We start from the raw sequence: 20,662 nt of genomic DNA, 5'->3' as shown, positions 1-20,662 counted from the left end.
CTCGCCAAGCGCGGGGCCCGGCACGCGGCGAAGCTGTGCGCACCGGGGAACGGCGGCCCGTCCGGGGAGAGGACTCCGCCTGCCCCAGCTCCCCCTTCCCTCCGGGGCCCGGTCCGGCACCTGGAAAAGCAAACGGAGAACTGACCCCGCGGCGGGCCGGCTGCTGCCGGGCGCCCGGCCCGGCCCCGCCCGCGGCCACCGCTCGCCGCCCTGGGAGAGCCGCGGCGGCCCCGGCGCTCACCCGCCCGCGGCCGCCCCACTGCCCCACCGCCGCGGCCCCGGCTGAGCTCATTTCCTCCGCGCCCCGTCGCCGACCGACAACCCGGAAGCGCTCCCGCCGCCGGGACCGCGGCTCCCAGAGCGCCCCGCGGCGGCGCCGGAACTACGGCTCCCAGCCTGCCCCGCGGCGGGCGCGCCTGTCACCGTGGCAGCGGCGGAGGGCCGCCCGGGTGCCGTCAGGCAGCGGGGTCCTCGGAGGCCGCGGCCCCCGGAGCGGCCCGGGCCGGCCCCGGGAGATGGCGCAGGCGGCGCTGGGCGCGGCGGGCCTCCACTTCGACGAGCTGAACAAGCTGCGGGTCCTGGACCCCGAGGTGGCTCAGCAGACGGCGCAGCTCCGCGAGGAGTGCAGGGCCTTCCTGGACAGTAAGTGCCGGCCCGGGCGGCGGCCTGCCCCGGGGAGACACGGCCTTGGCGGCAGTGGGCCTGGCGCCCCTCGGCTGGCGCCCCTCGGCTGGCCGGGCACCGCTCGGAGAACGGTTAGGGAAGCAGACTGGAGCACAGAGGGCCGTGGCGGCTCACAGGCACGCAGGGCTTTTCTCTCATCTTCCCCCTTTTATAGCCTACCTGACAGCAAGGACAATCTTAAAATGTTACTTGTCTGCAGTAAAGCCCACATATAAAGACACATCTAAAAGCGGTGGCATGTAGTAGAAGGATTAGTCTTCTTTAGGTGTGTTTTGAATATTACTTGACAATTTTTTTCCTTTGCAGAAATAGTCGAATTTCAAAAAATAGTGGGTAGCTTAATTGAACTTGTCGATCAACTGGCAAAAGCTGCTGAAAGTGAGAAGATGAAGGTACTATGCAATTAATTACTGACTTGTCCTGTACCCTGCCCTGTACTCTGCATGAAAACCAGATTGCTCCCTTCCTCCTTTTACCACGTAAGCAGTCTTTCTGTCAGTGTCGTACAGGCATTTCCATGATACTTAACATCTGTCTGTCTGCAGTATGAAAGCATGGGCCTTTTTAATTGGTATTAACATCCAGAAGACTTACTGGCACCCTCAGAGTGCCACATTACTCCTGCATTTAACAGTCCTACTGTCCCTGCCTGTCTATGTATTTGCACATAAGTAGAACATGTATTTTTTAATCACTCCTCCTACCAGCAGAAATTATAACCAGAGCTTGTCTATCTGTAGGACCAGTCACCAGTGATCAGTTTGTATTTCCAAAGGAATCAGTGACTTTCGTTTTTTGGGTTTGAAGGAAGTTTCAAACGTCTTAATCTGCCTAACCTCTACAGGGGCTGTTAGCCTCTTCACCAACCATTCAGTGTGAAGGTGTCATCCTCCTTTATTGTTAGCATGGCTGAAACACTTCAAAATCAACCTGCTAGTAGTGATGACAGGGGTTATTTTTTTAAAAAAAATCTCAATACAAATACATCAGGGACCGTCCTCTTTCGACAGGCCATTGGTGCACGAAATTTGCTGAAGTCTATAGCAAAGCAAAGAGAAGCTCAGGAACAGCAACTTCAGGCTTTAATAGCTGAGAAGAAGATGCAGTTGGAAAGGTAAGTTTTCTGTTAAATGCTTTTGGGGCATTTTGTAGGCTGGAAAGCCAGTCTTGCCATCTGTGCTTGGCTGCAGGACACTGTCTAAACTTGTTCAGACAGGTGTGTTCTTGCGCACAAAGCACATGTGGCGTAATGCAGAGCCACACGCTTGGAGTTAACTTAAGGCCCTGTCTGCCACTCATCAATAGAAGGTTATTCTCCAGTGACTTTGTGGCTAACTAAACAGGGGCAGCATGAGATCGTGCAGTTGAAGAAATCAGTAAAAATATCACAGTATGCCACGTGCCTGACTTGTAGAGGCTCTTCTGAACTGCAGAGTCTCACTCATGCAGCCACTGCTTTCCAGCTGACTTACACATGTAGCCTCATGTCCCTTCACCAGACCAGAGAACGTTGTGCTAAACCATCCAACTGACACGGGCTGGACGTAGCAAGTAACCATTTGTTGTTTTTTCTTTCAGATACCGAATAGAGTACGAGACTCTGTGTAAAATTGAAGCAGACCAGAACGAATTCATTGACCAATTCATTTTTCAGAAATAAAGGATTTTAAGATAAAAACAAAGTTGGAAACTTGACCATTCCAGAATCCTGAGAATTTAAAAAATATGCAAATTTTTCACTGTGTACGAATGAAGAGATGGTTTGTACAAATGGAAGCGTCTTTTAATCCAGTGTGAATTACACTGGAAGTGGCAATAAGGAGGGCTTTCTAACAGATGTAAAGACTGTTCTGTCCTTCGATTTTATAAAAGTTTTGTACAGTCAGTTGTTCAAATTCTAGTTAAATACTACTGTTGCTATGTTATGTCTCTTACGTTTTGAATTGTACAGCTCTTTCAAAGAAATCAGGAAATAAATTATTGTTTTCAGACTTTCTGGATATACCAGAATTAGTTGTTTCTGCTATTTTATTTTTGAGCTTAAGAGCTTATAACTCCCTGGATAGTCATAATGGTTTCCTGTATGTAATGTTTTTCATGTTTGTAAACACAAAACGATCAGTAACTTACCTGTACTGACCAGGTTATTTTTTCTATAGACTTAGGGAAAAAAAAATCCAGAAATTTATGATTCACAGAATGGATCAGTTACAGACACACAAAAAAGCAGAAAATGCGGCAGAATTAAGAACTTTAAACTATGCCTGAGGTATGTCCATACAGGTGGTAATATTAGAGTTGAACTCTTTCATGGGCATTATTAGTGCCAGAACTGCAAACTGATGAGACAAACCATTCTAAGCATGCAGTTACACCAGGAGTATCTATAAACTATAAATACAAATGTGACATTTAAATAATGAATGCGTGTGATCTAAAAATCAAGCCTCACGTTGACGTGCAAATAGATGTGTTTTATGTCTCTCTTTAGGCAACCAAATATGGAAATGTTGTCCTTTTCAAAGCCTGTGGAAGGTTTAAATTTTATACCAGTGACATCTTGAAATATGTAGGCAGTGACTGAATAGCCTCTCAGTGACCCGCAATCTTAACACAAGTCTCCAAGTTTGACTCTTGCAGATCAGATTGAGAAGTTAAACCCCAAGATCAACCACCCCAGAATTTCCATAGGTAGTAGGTAGCAGGCTTTATTTACTGTAACTTATGCATATATTTACTGGGTGAACTAGCTACAATCTCATGGTCATGTTAAGTTCCTTTTAGTCATTCCCTTAACAAGATTAAATGCAGTTTAATGCGTTCAGTTATTTATTTCCATACTAGAAGTGATTTCATGGAAGAGAGGAATTTACAAATCCTTGTTTAAGATTCCTGAAGTACTTCAGAGTCCTCTCGGAAGTATGCCTCAATGTCAAAATTAACTTTAAGCATTCATAAATCCAGATTTTGGCACATTTACCACTGATCAGACACGTACAATTAATCAAAATTGAAGCAGAGCAAAGGAAGATGAAATTCTAAAGGAAGGGGTGAGGAAGTTAAGAATTGTCATACAATTTGAAATGTTTCAAAATCATAGCTTTGCAAATCTGTATGTAATCAGTTATATGAGTTTTGCAGAATGTGCTCTTGGAAGACAAATTTCTTACTAAAGTGGTCTTCTAACAGTCATCTTGGAAAAATTGAAAGAAAAGTACCAGTTGTAGTTCCCCTTCCCCCTCCCCACCCCCAGTTACACATCAAATGGTTAAAAGTTCAGTTTCCTAGTACAGATGCACCACACAAAACTGACAGTGGGAGAGGAGCCAGTTCCCTTCCACCTGCGTGTGCCCAGAAACCACATGGAATTGCTAGTGCAGGCTCCTGCCAAAGCCGCTTCTGACTGAAGGGGAGCTGTGAACTCAAACCAATTCAAATTTTTCTTGCAGGAGCCAGATGCCTGGTGACAGCTGTTGCAGCCAACACCACCAGACAGATGTTTGTCCCAGAGGACCACGTCAGCATAGGGTCTGAATCAAAACGAGTATGTGTTGTGCGTACAGCTTTTAGAGGGGACTACTTCCTTTTCCTTTTCTCCACGTGGTTGTAATGGGGGTTGTAGAGCATGGTAAAAAGAATCAGAAGTGGTATCAGCAAGTATGGCACATATATAGACAGCAGAATTAGGCGCTCACGTTGTGTCTGAGGTCCCAAGTGCTCGGACTTTGAGAAATCATGGAACAGGATATGTGCAAGGATAGCCAACAACGTTGTAGCTACATGAGTGGAGTAGATAACTGCAGGAGTCCTTATCCATTTGCAGCTGCCTGTTCACAAGCAAAAAGGAAACTATTCTAAGTACTTTGAAACAAGCAGAATTCACTGGCTTTTAAATTAACAGAATGTTAACTGCTGTACCTCTGATAGGATAAGCTGCAAGTCGTATTAAATAGGTAGTAGAAAAAACTGTAAGTACTAGTCGCAACAGACCCAGGAAATTTATCTACCTTTGTGGAAATTTAGAATGGTGTGATGGTGGAAGTTTTACAAGAACAAAATGTATAGGTAGGCTTGAGCCAGAACTTTTATCTCCCTTGGAAGTGTGCCAGGCATCAAGTGCTGATGTTGGTTACACACAAACAACTGCAGTTGACGAGGGCCAACAGTCAGGGGTTTTCTCTGATGGGCCTCATTCTATGCTACTTTCTCAGATAAAACTTGCCATGAGAATAGCACGGCCCTCCACAGGGTACGTCCCTATCGCTGCTTCAGACGGACCGATAAACTTTCTCTGCTGTACAGAAAGCAAATGTCACACAAAAAGTTGCGCAGGACATATTCTTACACTTGTCTTATACCAACCTTTTAAGAAGGCGTATACTGCAACAGGGAAGAAGGGCATTTGTAAGAAGATTTCGCAATACATAAACGCCTTAAACCACTCGGGGGGCTGGAGCATCATGGGGTCTCTAAAGGTGGTTGCGTACCACTGTAGTAACTCTGTCAGCTTAAAAAAAGGAACAAAACAACAGGTTAATACACTGAATATCAACTGCAACAGGGCAAAAAACACAGAATCACAGAATTGTTTAGGTTGGAAAAGACCTTTGAGCCCATCGAGCCCAGCCGTTGCCCCAGCACTGCCGAGCCCATCACTAACCCATGTCCCCAAGCGCCGCATCCGCGTGTTTTCCAAACGCCTCCCGCATGGTGACCCCAGCAGCTCCCCGGGCAGCCCGTCCCAGTGCTCGACCACCCTGGCGGTGGAGACATTTTTCCAGACACCCAGGCTGAGCCTCCCCTGGCGCAGCCCGAAGCTGCTCCCTTTTGCCCTGTCGCTAGTTATCTAGAAGAGACCAACTCCCACCTGACTACAGCCTCCTCTCAGGCAGCTGTAGAGAGCCCTAAGGTCCCCCCAAGCCTCCCCCTCTCCAGACTAAACACCCCCAGCTCCTCATCAGACTTGTGCTGCAGCCCCTTCCCCAGCCCCGCTGCCCTAAATTGTGACCCTCATCTGGTGGTGAATGAAGCCATCATTGCAGAGGGAAAATGAAGTGATGTCACCTTGCTACACAAGGCTTCACACTGCCGTTTAGTTTCGATAGGGACTGCATTTCTGACATCTTTCAAGTGATGAACATGTTCCATGAAGTACATAGTAAATTTGCACTAGAGGCAATTTTAAGGTTACTACAGCTGGATCACAGCACTCCTGGCTGCAGGTGAACAGCCTGATGTAAGAACTTGGGCCTAGTGAGTTGCAATTAGTTTCCATGACAGACATGTAAGTTCCAGCACGGCTTTAAGGTGGACTTTGAACGGAGAGATATAGATTGAGATTTGCTAGTTAACTATTAATTAAAGGTGGTTTCTATAATGGAGTAATTGTACAGGCAATTCTAATGGCAAAAATAAAATTCACTAATTGTAAAGCTCGTACAAGAGGTTATGGCTGATCTCACCCCGATGATGAGAGTTTAATTGATTATCTTCTATCCAATTTATTTTAACTGACCTTATGATGTTTATTCTATAATTTTATTCTTTTTGTGGTTTAACTACGGTGAAACCAGGACATACTCAAAACGCAGCAAACCAGAGACTTTTACTAATAGATTTTGTCACTAGCATACCCGCTTCTACAGCGGTAACAATTCTCTTTTGCATCTTTGGCAGGAGTACGAGCAAAAATCACGATCACGGAGTGACTGAGGCTATGACAGCCACATCTGGGGGCACGTGGCAGCACGCTCGGCGCTGCCAGGATCTTCGGGCGTTAACGCAGTACAGGACAGGCAGGGCAGCAGGTACATTCTTACAGAAATGATATTTATTGTGCCACTTTACTTTCCCTGCGAAACGCACAACATACCACGCTGGGGAAATTACCACAGAATTGTTGAGGTTGGAAAAGACCTTTAAGAGCACCCAGTCCTGCTAACCCTGCGCTAACCAGGTCTCTAAAGCACCGCGCCTGCTTTTAGGGCTTTTAAATCCCTGCAGGGCTGGGGGCTCGGCCACATCCCCACCATCCCTTCACCAGGGACTTGTGCGTGCCCCTGTGCGTGCAACTGAAAGGCGCCGTGCGCGCACATCTGCGTTACACATTGAAAAGAAAGTAACACCAGCCCCAGGGCTGAACGTGCCCATCAGCCACTGCACGTATTCTCCTGCCCAAATGAATGACCCGACTAAAGATGTAAGCCGCCCTGCAGGCAGCAGGCATTGACTTATCTGTAAATACTATTTCATTGTAGGAAATTTACAGCCTTTTTTTCTCTCCCGCCCCCCCCCCCCCCCCCCTTATGTCTCTACGGACCAGATTTTGCAGAACACGCCACAGGCTCCATTAAACCCGCGCGTAAACGCGCTTCCCCCCAACGCCCCGGCCCCACGGCCCCGGCCCCACTCACGCCCCGCGGGGGCAGCCCGGCGGGCAGCAGCGCCGGCAGATCCACCAGCAGCGTGACGGGGATGTGCGAGAGGAAGTACAGGGCGAAGAGCCGCTCCCGCCATCGCGGCGCCGCCGCCATCGCCGCGCCCGGCCGCGCCCCGCGGCCCCGCCCACAACCGGGCCCCGCCCCCGCGCTGCAGGGCGGCTGCGAGAGCCACCACAGCGGGGGGGGCGGAGAGGAGGAGGAGGAGGAGGAGGAGGAAGGCCGGGCCGCCCCCTGCCCCCCCGCCGTTACCGTGCTCTGCCGCAGCTGCCACGCCTCGGCCAGGGCCGGCAGCCCCGACGTGAACTGCCACCTCCGCCGCCGGTCCTGGCCCGTCCTCTGCAGAGCGGCCCGCTACGGCTCCACGGCGCCGTTCTCTGAACTCTGCATCCCGGACCCAGCTGGAGGACACGCGGATGCTTTCCCGGTACTACCGTGCCTTCCGCTGCCGAGTCAGCCCCGGCCGACAGCGCTCTGTCACCGCATCACGTTACAGCATAACCAGGTAATTCAGTGGGTCTGATTCCATCCTTTATTGAGCACAGAAGTTGTCCAAGGTGTACACGCAGATTATGTATCAATTATCTGCTTGGATTCCAGTTTCCCCCATTTAGCAATGTCACAAACAGTTTTAAAGTAACCATACCTGAGCAGGATTACAGAAGTACAGTGAACAGAATTTCCTATCAAGTTATACTTGACAGAAGAATTTTAAAAAGTTACAAAGAACAAACAGTCCAAGGATCTCACGATACTCCGTTACTAAAACAAATAAAGGGTATAAAAGATGATTAGAAAAGTTGCTACCCAGTAAATATTAAAACCGTCAGTCCAATCAGGTGAGCATTCATACACTCCCAGCAGGTCAAACAGTAAAGTCCCAAATATGCTGCTAACAAATTGGCTGAAGGAGAAAAGCACTTCGTAACTTTCATAAATTAATTGATTTGAATCCGTCAATGCTATTTCACCATACATGGGGAAATGGATTTTAGCAATTTACTTTTCCACAGCTGATCTCGTTTAGCTCCTTTGCATCACCTTCAAGATGTACACGCAAAGAGAGTAGGCCGCCTACTACTTGGATGTTCCTTTGACAATTTGTGAATAGTTTTGCAGTTATTCTTTGCACTCGCTACTTCTGTACTCTTCTCAAGGCACGAGTAATAAAAGGAGATGCAGAAGCTATATTTAGAGAGCTTAAAACTTAGGATTAGAATCTGTAATTCGTTTGACATTGATATCAACAAAGCTTAAAACTGATTAAAATGCAACTCTGAAAACTGCAAGCTCGATTTAAACCTCATTGGGCAAGAAAGCAGCTCCCTGGATGACCTCACGCTTAGATCACTCTGGGTGCATACACATGTGCGTTCGCTTTAGAAATGGAACTGTCTTTGTCGGCTTTGACAGCTCCTGAGGTCTCACTTTCATTGTAATTGATTTACATTAAACATGTAAAATGCAGTTGAGGCTACAGAAAATATTACCATAATCATTTTTTATATATATATATTTGCACACACAATTTTTGTTACACGTTTGTGCCCGGTTTAGTTACTCGTTCTGCACAGTGCCTTGCCCACATTCGTATGAAGACACTCTGAAAGGTAAACGTCCAAAAGACATTTTATTCTTTTTATGTTTACCAACGAGATTAACCCACGGACCTCCAGCAATGAGCTCCAAAAAATACACTGATGCACAAAGTGGGCTTTGCCAGTTGTGTCACTGCGTGCTCGCATCCTGACAGACGGTGTGTCAAAATGAGAGGACCCAGCAAGTGAGCCGCCGTCTGCGCTGCAGCCTCGCGCTGAAGGAGAATCTAGCGAGCAGACTAAGTAAAAACGGCAGTGAATTAATGGCAGCTAGTTCAGAATAGACAACCGTGAATCAATAATGAATGACACCACCATCACTAGTTCTAAAACAGGTTAAAAATTTAGCCCGTAATAGCAGGGAGACTTTTAAGAAGAGGTTTGCAGACAAGGCATGTACATGAGCCACAATCTCCGTGCCAGCCCTGGGAAGAGAGCACATGCTAAGGAGGCTTATCAGTTTATTTCTTGTGAGGTCCTGAGGCTTGAACTATATAGTTCGGCTTGTTTAAAAAAGGTTCATACAGTTTATAGTTCAATCTGTAAAAAGGTCACACCCACAAAACATGAACATTTTCAGGCATATTCTGCAGTGCCACTGCATGTTGGGTTCTTTGCGTTGGGACTAGAGAAAACAGTGAAAGCGTTCGTGCTGAAAAAAATAACATGCACTTTGCAAATGAAGTAAAATCCATACTGGACTGGATGTCTTTCAACCTCCCAATAAAGTGCAAGTCAATTGCTTGTTTTGATTTAATCAGCAAGGTTTGCCTTTATCTAGGATCAAACTTAAAGAATAAATTTTTTATTGAAGAAGTCATATATATGTGCACAAATATGCATATATATATGTATACGTGTGTGTATGTAAAAATCAAAACCATGCCCAAAACAAGATGTTATGAAGTCTTTTTACTTGTATTCTTTTAGACAGTACTTAATCAGGATTGTAACAACTTATTCTTAAATAAAGGTGGGAGATCAGACAGGAAATAAAGATAACACCACTTCTTTTTCAAATGTCACATTTAATGTTTTCACCACTGTACTTCAAATCTACATTTTACAAAGTGACCAGCAAGTGTGCCACATTAACTGACCAACCTCTGAGATTTTACCTTTCATACCAGTGTCTTCTTGGGCTCTTTTAATTAAACACGTTTCTCATTCAAGTGAATTGAAATGTTTCAGTTGGTTTTATTCTCAGGAGCCTCATAAAAAACAAAGATATTGCACCATCTTTGTTCAGTTATTCAATGTTTGTCTCTTTCACAGCAAATAATTACTTCATTGAAGTTAAAACTTCCAAACATAACTTACTAATAGTCTCCAATTTCAGCTCAGATCACTCTTGTTGAAAATACTCTGCTAAATACAGATAACTTACAATAACTTTAACAGTTAATTGTCCATAACAAACACCACGGTTTTTCTCCAGACCAATGCTCAGATTTTAAGACCACCCTTTAGTATTTCTTTGTACAGGTGAAAAACAGTCTTCAATTTTCTAGTCTTGTTTTAAATATAAAAATTGGAAGGGACATTCAAGTTTCAAGTCTCCACACTGAACTTAAAAAAAAAAAAAATCATGTGGAGGTAAACAAACCAAGTTGTATACTCCAGGAGGTAGAGGCCTTCAATTTGTGTTCATATATACATATGCACAGAATTCAGTGTTCCAACAGAAAAAGAATTAGCCAAAAAGTAATAAAAGTTATTTACTACTGTGACATTTCAAGACTTCCACAGCTTTGCCTAAAGACACGAACACAATTAACGTAATTCCCTATGTGCTTTTTTTTTCCTTTTCTTTTTTTTTTTTTTTTTCTCAACTGTCCAGTGCAGGAAAAAGTTCTCACAAAATTTCACAGACCTAAAATGTGCAAGCTAGTTTCTCTCTATACAGCAATGATGTCAGGGATCTCTGAAATTAGCCCATAAATGGAATTATTTACACACACAGAAGATGCATGCTGGGGGGTTTTATGTAAGAAAGAGCAGAAAAACTTCTAATAAAAATAGATTAAATATATATATATATTTATACTGGGTAAGGAAACAGAAGTTTAGTCTCTCCTAGTCACAAACTCATTCTCTCTACTCACAACATTTGATTTTAGAACAGCACACATCACCATCACAGCTCTAGTGAGAAGCTATATATAGGATTTGATCATCAGGTGACATGCCCATGTCCTTGGTCACTGTCATCTGATGTGACTTCATGATTGGTCGCAGTCAAGTTTTCTGTATTCCTTAGCTTTAGAAAACCCCAAATCTTCAGGAATGGCTCAATATCAAAATGTATGTCTATCTTTTTGTACAATCTCACTTCAATAAAAAAAAAGAAAAAAGAAAAAAGAAAAAACCTCCCCAAATTTGGTTCAATTCTGTTTGTTCTGAGCTGAGCCATCACAGCTGCACTAGAATTCATAAAACACGTGCAACTCTGGGTAAAATATTTTCTTCTAAAAGCACAACCACTTTACAAGATTAAAAGTCTAGTACATTTCTAAATATTATTCATATTGTACAAGTAGTGGTTGTTAATTTAAAACTTCATTAGTAAAATTACAGTACAAGCATGATTAACCTCCAGAATTGCAAATCCCAGACTCCAGTGGAAAGCTACATTACATCTTCAGTAGTATATTATCTTCCACTTTATTCCCAAACCAATGGAGATGGCGGCATCTCAGATGGTTGAGCAACCGTGGAACTAGAATGCAGGTGATAGAGAAAATCAGTGTTCATTTGCAATAGCTAACGGACAAAAAAGTTAATGCTGGACCATAAGCAAACAAGTCAAGGAAAACAAACCCGAAACCCACCAAACCCAACCAAAACCACCCCAAGACCAACCGTGACCACCACCAACAACACATAATTCCTATGCTTTGTCTACTTATTTTTTTAAATCATTTCTCATCTATCAGTCATTCCTTGGAATGTTTTTACAGTGCAACTCTACAATGAAAATTCAGCTTGTCACCATTTCGGTTCTGATTTTTAGTCTGACTTCTGTGCTTTTACGCAAAAACATTACTTGAAGCTTCCGCACATTTTACTTAAACTCTAGACGAATTCATAATACATGTTAAAAAATGTAACCCTACATGCTGGAGTTTTTTTGCAAGAAGTTATCTACAGGCCTTTCCTACTCTCAGAAATTTAAGACAGTAAACATTTTGGATGTGTGAATTCTGTACTACTAATAAATGTGAATTAATATCAGATGTGATTACATACAGTTACCTAATAAAGCTCTTAAAAGCAGCAGACTGAGGGTTGATGCAGAGAGGCACTCTGTTTCCTTTCTGCTGTTCCAAAATGAACTGATGAATTATTTCTGTACATAGGAGAAAAATAAAAAAACACCATACCATTAACACTGTTTGCTTCAAGAAAATGCAATGTCCGCTGGAGGAAAATGCAGCTTCCCTGACTGAAGGTCCATTTTAGTGAGGATAAAAGAACCCCAGCTTCCCTAAACCTGATCTGATGCCACACCTCATAGCACAAATTCACACAGAACTCTTACCTGCACACCGAAATAAACTTATACAAAATAAACCCCTAACCACCACTATAATACCAAACTGATGATAACCACTTATAGATTAAATCCCAATTTTAGGGTACAACTTTCTGAAAAACAAATTCTCAACTTGAACTGCAAATACCGAGAACACGGTTCTGTTACTCAGTCCAGGTTGACTGATGAGCTCAGTTACTACCAGCAAGCACAAAACTGCCGTTTGAGAAGATTAAAATGAGAAAGTCGGTTTCCATAAGGAAAGAGGAACTCTGTGTACAGTTGCCAGAGAAAACATGTTCTCACACACGGGGGTGCACCCCTCACCCCCTGAAAAGGAGAGCCTGGCAGTTCGGCAGCGGGCTGCTCCTCCGTCACAGCAGCGGTGGCTGCCAGCACCGCGATGGCAAGCAGCACTGCTGCCAGCAAACTTCAGAGGCAGCATCTGTAACAACAGACTCCAGAGAAGGCAGCGGATCTGCACAGCGCTGGAGGGCAATGGCCAAAGGGGAGGGAAACGGGAAGGAGAACGGGATAAAAAGAAACCGCCCGACGTGAACTTGTATGAGCTATAAATGTGAATTTCAGAATTACCAGTTCAGGATATATCTGAGCTAAGTCACATTATCATGGCAACATCATGGTGTGTTTCTGTCCCAAATGGCGTAACTGTTTGTTGGAAACTTCTGAGGTAACACATTTCTTCTCCCTCTTCTCTGGAGTTACTCAAGCTGCCAACAAGCAGAACCTAGATCCCTACTACTGCTTCTCGCGAAAGGACTGCCTTCCCAGCTGGGACCCATGTCACAAGAAACCAAGTCTGCTTTACGGCTTGTTTGCTACGATGGAATCAGACTTCAGACCTCCAGTGCCACAGAGCCACTGCTGGCATTTAGTAACCACCTGCAGCAGGAGCTTCCTCTTCCAGGCCCCAGGAGCGATGCTCCTCGCCACAGCCCGCCAAGCCCCGGCGCGCGCCCTCGGCTCTGCCCAGCAGCACCCAGCGGCACAGCTCGTGCCAGCAGCTCTGCGAAGGCACCTGCCGTGGACGTTTCAGCGCGAGCAGGCTATGACGGGTCAGAGGAAACGAAGCAGCAGAACTATGAGCCTGCTCAGCTGCAGTTAGCTGATGACGCTGACCCATTCTGCAGCACAGCTATCAAGGTAACACCTCGCACCCCGAAAAGGCAGCAACAGTGATTTCCCTTCCCCCCCATGCAACCCTTCAACAAAAGAATGAGCAGCACGGGGGCCACTGACAGCAGAGAAGAATGTTATTAAGGTCTGAAACCAACAGACTTCATGCCAGCTAATGCCCGTGATATTACACTACGTCAGAACATTTACAAGCAATTCTGTGCTTTTAATGAAATTATTTCCAGTATCTACTATGAAAAAATACCTAAAAGGAAAACCCCCATGGGTCAGTGTATGCATCCGGACCGCACATCCTCACCACATACTACTACATGCTGGAGCAGGAAGATCAATGCAGACGCAAAGGTTAACTACTACTCACCTTTAACCTGCCGAACGGAACTGAGGTTCTTTTCAAAAGTGTCATCAAATTTGGGATTAGTGATGGGTTCAAAATCACTAGTATAAACTCTTCCAGTAGATGTGGAAAAACAACATTTACACATACAGGTGTGGTATCGCAACCGCCCTTCATCGAGATATGGGTGAGCTAAGGCATCCTTAGCAGATATTCTTTTGGACTGAAATATTGCATTTAAAGAAAAGAAAATAATTAAAAAAATAGTTAGGATATTTTCAGAGGTATTGTAACAGTCTAAAAGAATTCTTACTCATCACTTAATTCAAAATTGTTTTATAACCCCTAATCACGTTAACAAATTAGTTCATGTCAGAAAATGCTTCAGACCTGCGAGCAGTGCCACTAGGGGGAATGTTTTACTCAAAAACAAGCAGCATTGCTGAGATGACATTGACCTTTCTGTGCTATAGCTAATGACAGAAAATGCTGCTAATATGGTTTTTCAAAATATATTTTTCAATAATTACTTTCTCCAGATAACCTTAAAATTATGACTCCTACAATAAAACCAAATAAACCCAAATAATGTAATGTTAGCAAATATGGCATTCTGCAGGTCCACACACTGCAAAACGTTTTCATACGTCCTTCAGTACATTTTAAAGTAAAACACAACTTTAAGCTTCACTGGTAACAAGAGTAATTCAGGATATGGAATCTGGTGTTCTCAGAAACACTTTGGAACACTTCAAGTTTCAGAAAACAAGTGCTGAGGGAAGTGCAGGGAAGAAGCAGGTCAGAGCTGTGGTTTAAATCACAAAGTCTACTTCCACATTACTACGGCTTTTTTTGTGCGTAACCCAAGTAAAGCGCTCAGTCTCTAGGTGTCCAACATCATCCCATACACAAAGAAGAACACCATCTGCTCCCAAAGAGCTGCAGACAGAAGTGCTACTGCAAAGTCCGGGTGTAATGAAATCTGGTGTTACAGGTGAATTAAAAAAAACCAACCCAACCCAACCCAACCCAACGCACAAACAGAAGTTACTTGCCCAAAGATACAGAGCAAAAGCAGTGGCACAGCCTGAAATAAAACCCAAGTTTCCCAATTCCCAGGATATTTTTTTGGATGAAATTAAAAGCACCTGTTCTAAAGAATTGTCCTGATTCTTTAAAAAAATAAAACTACATTTATTTAAATATGATTTGCAAATAACAGCATTCTAAGTGTTGAGGAAGTTGGAAAGGAAAAAAAAATAAGTCTGATTATGTGGAAGCTATGATTTAACATTTTGATCTTTTTGTTCAGTAGAGTGATCTTGAGGTTTAAAAAAAAAAAAAATCAAAACATACTGCCTCCTGAATACATTATCAATTACAAGCTTCCTCCCTTGCTGTTCATCTGTCTATCTTTCATCTGAAATGTTAAGTGTTTTTTCTGTAAGAATGAAATAATTAAGATCGTCAATTCAGGTATCAGATTTTCTAGTGACAATTTTCTAGAGTATGCCCAAGAGATGAAATCCAAAATCCACCGCAGCACATTTTCATCAGAAAAACATGCTCAGTGGAAAAAAAGATCCTGTTATGTGACTGCACGGCTGCAGAAGGAACTTCTTGTATGTTGCAAGACCATGAACACCCACGCGTCTCTAATTAGAACTGCATCAAAGTATCTCATGTTCTGCTACCTACACCTAGCTAGGAAAAGATAGCGTGATTCATCAACACCCTCATCTTTCTCACCCTGTCGTAGCTTTCTTCAAAAGGCCACAAGATTTTCAATGCAAACCCCCCATTCCAGGGGGAAACTGACCAATTTTAAGATGATACTTCTAAGTGGTTTACAGACCGTAGGTACTGAAATGCAATGTAGAAGAACATCAGTTAAAGCGTCCTTTACTTAAAATACTCATTTAAGCAGCAGGCGACAAAAAGTGTTGAAAGTATTAGAAATAATTTAAAATCATACTTACTGGATCAAAGACCAACATTCTGCAAAGGAGATGAACTGCTTCATGTGTAGCTTGACTGGAAAGTGTATATAGGACAGGAAGGGATGGCTGTAGGGGAAATGGGAGAAAGAAGAGTATAGATAGTTGTCCTGTCAGATCCATCAGCAAGAAAACAGTTACAGCACACGTTGTTTTCTAGTTACCAAGGACAAACTTCTTGTTAAAAAGGACACACACTACCTAACACTTTCCAACAAGACAATAATCACTATTATAAACCCCAGCAATTGTAACAAGAGATCTAATTGATTATTTTTTTTTTCATTAGTTCAGAAGTAGTCCCTGAACAAAGCTATATTTTATTTATTTATTTTTCTATATTGACACCACTTTAGGCTGTAGCTGCTCAGGGATTTGATTAACCACATCATTTCCAGCATCTCATTTTTCCAATCTCAATCACTGCCAAATGATGGATTATTTTGCTTTTCCTCACCCGGGTGATCCATATGTAACCGACAGTGACAGCCAGTACTGTCAGGGTGGCCGCAGGCACTCGGCATGTCAGAGGGCGATGGAGGCCAGCCTCTAGGGCCTGGAGGCTGGGGCAGGAGGGAGGGGGTTCAGGGAACCCCCCGTGTTTTACAGTGCGGTACTTGGCCATGAGCCGCACGCTTAAAGAACCGGTGGAACCACCCAGACGTTGGTGGCAGCAGCACATTTTTGCTCTGGGAAGCGCCACACAAGCAGCCCTACAGACAGACACCTCCCTCCCGCCAGCCTGCCCGCTCCGGGGTCCCAGCCGGGGCTGGGGTGCCGAAGGCAGCGGCACACCCCCCGCGGGGGAAGCAGGCGGGATGGACCGCGGCAGCAGGGGCACGGGGGGGCACGGGAGGCATGGGGCACCTGCCACAGAGAGCCAGGACCCCGCCGCTGCGGGTGTGAAGCCACAGCTGGGACCTGTAAGGCTGCCATTTGAGAATTAACTGCACGCACTCTCCTGCTCGAGAGCCTCCTGTGGCTCTGGAATTAAATGTTAACACTAAGGTAGTAAAAAGTGAAGACAAACCCCTCCCCACATTCCTAACGTGCGGGAAGAAGTACAGCCTGAAGTACTGCCCAAAATGGAAAAATTAATCAATGGTAAAGCTAATGTTACATGCCATTAATTTTAAAGCATTAGCTATATCCTAGACTCTCTAGAACAAGCTTCAAATATTTTTTTTTTTTTAAAGCCACAACAATGCCAGTTTCCAAAATCAAGTAAAATATTTTCCTGCTTAATTGACATTATTCCTATTCCTATTTAGCTTAAACAATTGCAGTAGAATGCAGTACCCTTAGTCTTTGAAGTAAACGAAGTGTTGCAAAAGAAGTGAACAGCTACTCCTCTAAAGTGAAGGTGGGGGGGAAGAGTAATATGGGGAAAGGAATTCCGAATTTTCACACTTAGAAGAAAACAAAACCACAAACTATTGAAAAAAGAAACCAAAAAACCCAACCAAAGGAAAAAAGAAGCCCACAGGTATTAAGCTGCTGGCAAAGAGAATTCCTACCATGGAGGCTGTTACTTCCAAGTCCAATACTCCCAGATTTTTTAATTTTTTTTTTTAAAGGAAATAAACCATCGCATACACGCGCAGCCACATACCCACACCTCTGTATTCTTCCCATGCAAACACAAATCGCATTCATTAGCTAGTGAGTGCAGGTGCTGGGAGGAGCCATCAGGGCAGGAAGAATTACACAGAGTGCCTCACTCGCGTCCGTGATTAATTACTATTGAGATGTGGGAAGAATAAACTAGCCGGCTGACAGAAATGACTAACACATCGCTACAACAAATCGATTGAAAGCTAGCGCGCATATTTATGGGGCAGTGCTCACTGACAAACTCTGCACGACCCCCAGGATTTCCAGCACCGCACTAACTCTACTCAGACCTGTAACTGCTCTGCGATGCTAGTATTTGGCAGCCATCTGCTGCTTCTACCTGTTTAAGAAAGCAAAGGAATATAAGTTATTTAGTTGCTGTTAATTTGTCAGTATATATAAAAATTACACCTCCACAGTGATATCATTCTGAGTTAACCCTGGACTACCAAATACAGCACCGAGAACTTCTCAGCCTTCGTTCCTAAGTGCAGTCTATAGAATAGAAATATCTGGTATTTGGTATCTGGAATATTTGGTAACTTCATATGATTTTTCTAATTAGTAAGTACCGTCTACACAAAAAAGCACTGCCATCCAATCACTGTCATTAAGTAGGTTTCATCCACATACTGGGGTAGACAAACACGATTATGTTCCTTACTTGGAGCAGCTGCTGCATCCACCCAATGCAGGTGAAGGATACACTTTTTTTGCTGCACCCATGCCCAGCTTGGCTGCCGTTCCAAGAGCACCTGGATATACACACCTTTCAGGGACAGCATTTGCTCAGCAAACTGCAACCACATCCACAGCTAGAGATCAGAAACAGTCCTGGCAAGAGGACTCACAAGGGCAGAAGAAATTGGCAAACACTGAATTTCTGTAAGATTTGATTATCATGGAAGCTGCAGCCAGGTCCGTTAGCGAGTAAGGTGCAGCACGCTGGATCTCTCTCTTCCGCACCGGAGAATGCCAGGACTACGACAGGGAGGGAACGAAGTCCAGCACATTGTACCTCTAGAAGTGGGTCAGCACATGACTGCCAGTGCAGCCCAAACCGCTCCGTACCCTACACTGTGAGCCTGGGAGGAGGCTCTTCTAGAGCTGCCAGTTAAGCAATTTCATCAATTCACTTAAATTTAGTTTGAAGAAAAATTTTTAAATACAAAACTGACAAAGAAGTCTACATAGTATGTAAATTCTCATTATGCCAGCACACAGTGGGGTGTTGGATTTTTTAAATCAGAAACTTCATGCATTAATCTATTTTTACATAAAGCAGCCAAATGCTTTACCCCTTAACTCCTACTATGCTCACCTACTTCAATTAAAAATAGCGTGTGTGACAAAGTAATCACCAGTTTCTAGCTTGGTTTTCTCTTCCTATTAATTAATTAAGAAACTGGTAACATTTAGCTATTTATAACCAGCAGGATCTCCATTTTAAAAGATGAAAAGCCATGAATTCACATTCAAACACGTAGTGTGCTTGGAGCTGAAAACAGAGAAATACCATTAAAGAAATCAACTAGTTGCGCTGCAGCCCCCTCTGTCCCAGCTGCAAACGAGCGTGCCAGCTCCAGCGGCTGGCAGCCCCTCAGCGCTCGTCAGCAGGGAGGGGTCTTTCCTCAACTGACACAGAACTGCTTGGACTTGATCTCCTATGACTCGGTGGCTACAGGACATGAAATCTGTATTGGAAACATTTCACACCATTTCACCTCAGTTGCTTTTGAGTGTTCCCATCATTCAGTGGGCCAAGAGATGCACGTTTTCAGAGGCTCGTGCAAGAACAACCTTAGCACTGCGATTAGAAAATCCGAAGACGTTCTTTTACCCATTTCAATCCTTGATAAAACGTCCTGGTTTAACAAACTGAACAAGGCTAACAAATACATTCCAGAGTTCTTGCTGGAGCACAACTACTGCACTTTGGAAATGTCAAGCAATTATCAAATTACCGGAATTTAAGACCAATGCATTCTTGCATTCTATAAAGTATCTGGATGTATTTGGATACTGTTACATACTTTTATATATAAAGTACAGTGGATGTATTTCTCCCAGCTTCAATCACTATAAAACCCTTGGAGTTTTTTTAAACATCTCAAACCTCGGAAGTGCAGGACTACATGCTTAAAAGTTACAACTCTTCTAGCACATGACAGCAAAAAAAAGTAGACTTGACTTGTTTTAAAAGTGGCAGAGAAAGTCTTAAGGAAATCCTCCCATTATTAATGTTAAAAGAAAAAAACCTGTCATAAAATGGAATAGAGACAACTTGATGTAGTAAATCAAAAGTGCCAAGGAGGCAGAACTCCCACATGTTAATAATAGAGCAGAATACATATTCAATGCTCATTTCTATGGTAACTACTACTGTGGTGAGTAGCCATTTGAGAAATTCCTTCAACATGCAGAAAATAAAGACGCAAACTTAACTACTGGAAAGATCTGATGTATTAACATGTACAGGTTATTAATTTTGTTAATTTTTACTGTCTAATAAGCATAAAACTGACTATATTGGATAGGCACACTGCTTTATTACTGCACTATGGACTCCTGCATAAGCATTTCTTTGTATCTATTAAGAGTGTATTTCATTTGCCCTTTTTTTTGCCCAGTCAGAATGATGACGTCATCCTGCCTTTTCTTCTCTGGTTTGTTTGTTGGTGGGTTTTTTTAATTAACTTTTACTTTGGTTACGTTGAGTGTTGTAAGTCGGTTTGCAATATCTTGTTAGGCCTTTCACAACCAGCTCAGCTCACTGCACAGGTGCGTGAGGGGACCCTTTGGTGACGAGCTGCTGGACGGTTCCATTTGTGGATCCGGGTAACGGGTGATTTCCACTTGTAACACTCTCGATCCTGTCCGTATAGGACTCCCTCCAGGGCTTTCTGCACTATACTATCAATTTTAATTTATATCTCTTGCCAATATTATCACTTGTATTTAACATCTTCATTCAAAACAGCTATCAAAATGCTGTTGCTTCAAAAAAGGAGAAGTTCACCTGTATCATCCAGGCAAACAATACGCACAAGACAGAGGCCAGAAATGTACTTTACTAGTGAAAACCCACCTTGTCTCAAGAGCAGCTTGACTAACTCCACCACTGAGCCATGCCACTGCAACACCACCGCCACTCCTGCTAAATTCAACCCCGTTTACAGGCAGAGACAGCTCGAGATTAAATACCCAAACCAAGTATTTATGAACAAACACACCATGAGGAGTTAATCGAGACGTGAAACACCGCGATGATGCAGCAGTGGTATCCTGCACAGAGGAGATCC

The 20,662-nt window shown here is 43.7% G+C and overlaps 4 protein-coding genes across 10 annotated transcripts in view; 1 reads left to right on the top strand and 3 right to left on the bottom strand.

Annotated features, from left to right (window-relative positions):
• TNFAIP1 (TNF alpha induced protein 1) overlaps positions 1-333 on the bottom strand; it is a 98,995-nt gene extending 98,662 nt beyond the window's left edge. The window contains exon 1 of one of the 4 annotated variants that reach the window (XM_080374231.1): positions 242-333. The gene's annotated coding sequence lies outside the window, so the exon portion shown is untranslated. Of the gene's footprint in view, positions 1-43 lie in introns of all 4 variants that reach the window. The other 3 variants (XM_080374226.1, XM_080374229.1, XM_080374230.1) reach the window with 3 other exon arrangements.
• On the top strand, positions 305-2,694 carry IFT20 (intraflagellar transport 20). 2 transcript variants are annotated; one of them, XM_080374248.1, is made up of 4 exons: positions 305-642; positions 991-1,076; positions 1,695-1,798; positions 2,263-2,694. In XM_080374248.1, the coding sequence occupies exons 1-4, from the start codon at positions 516-518 to the stop codon at positions 2,342-2,344; spliced, it is 399 nt and encodes a 132-aa protein (XP_080230374.1). In that variant the 5' UTR covers positions 305-515; the 3' UTR covers positions 2,345-2,694. The 2 variants fall into 2 exon arrangements, 1 of the variants encoding a protein (XP_080230374.1); XR_013925805.1 differs by lacking the exon at positions 2,263-2,694 and having other exon boundaries at positions 991-1,163.
• Positions 2,695-3,376: 682 nt separating this feature from the next.
• On the bottom strand, positions 3,377-7,260 carry TMEM97 (transmembrane protein 97). The gene is made up of 3 exons (XM_080374247.1): positions 7,098-7,260; positions 5,047-5,191; positions 3,377-4,511 (listed from the first exon to the last, which is right to left on the bottom strand). The coding sequence occupies exons 1-3, from the start codon at positions 7,215-7,217 to the stop codon at positions 4,261-4,263; spliced, it is 516 nt and encodes a 171-aa protein (XP_080230373.1). The 5' UTR covers positions 7,218-7,260; the 3' UTR covers positions 3,377-4,260.
• Positions 7,261-7,632: 372 nt separating this feature from the next.
• NLK (nemo like kinase) overlaps positions 7,633-20,662 on the bottom strand; it is a 66,834-nt gene continuing 53,804 nt past the window's right edge. For 2 of the 3 annotated variants that reach the window (XM_080374207.1, XM_080374206.1), the window contains 4 exons: positions 15,729-15,815; positions 13,774-13,972; positions 11,975-12,068; positions 7,633-11,438 (listed from right to left, as the gene is read on the bottom strand). In XM_080374207.1, the coding sequence (XP_080230333.1) occupies positions 11,384-11,438; positions 11,975-12,068; positions 13,774-13,972; positions 15,729-15,815 (435 nt within the window). In that variant the 3' untranslated portion in view covers positions 7,633-11,383. Of the gene's footprint in view, positions 11,439-11,968; positions 12,069-13,773; positions 13,973-15,728; positions 15,816-20,662 lie in introns of all 3 variants that reach the window. The other variant, XM_080374208.1, reaches the window with a different exon arrangement.

This window comes from Falco punctatus, assembly GCF_963210335.1.
Source record: "Falco punctatus genome assembly, chromosome: 1".
Lineage (NCBI taxonomy): Eukaryota > Metazoa > Chordata > Aves > Falconiformes > Falconidae > Falco > Falco punctatus.
The sequence above is the reverse complement of the archived record's forward strand: the minus strand, read 5'-3'. Positions and strand labels throughout refer to the sequence as shown.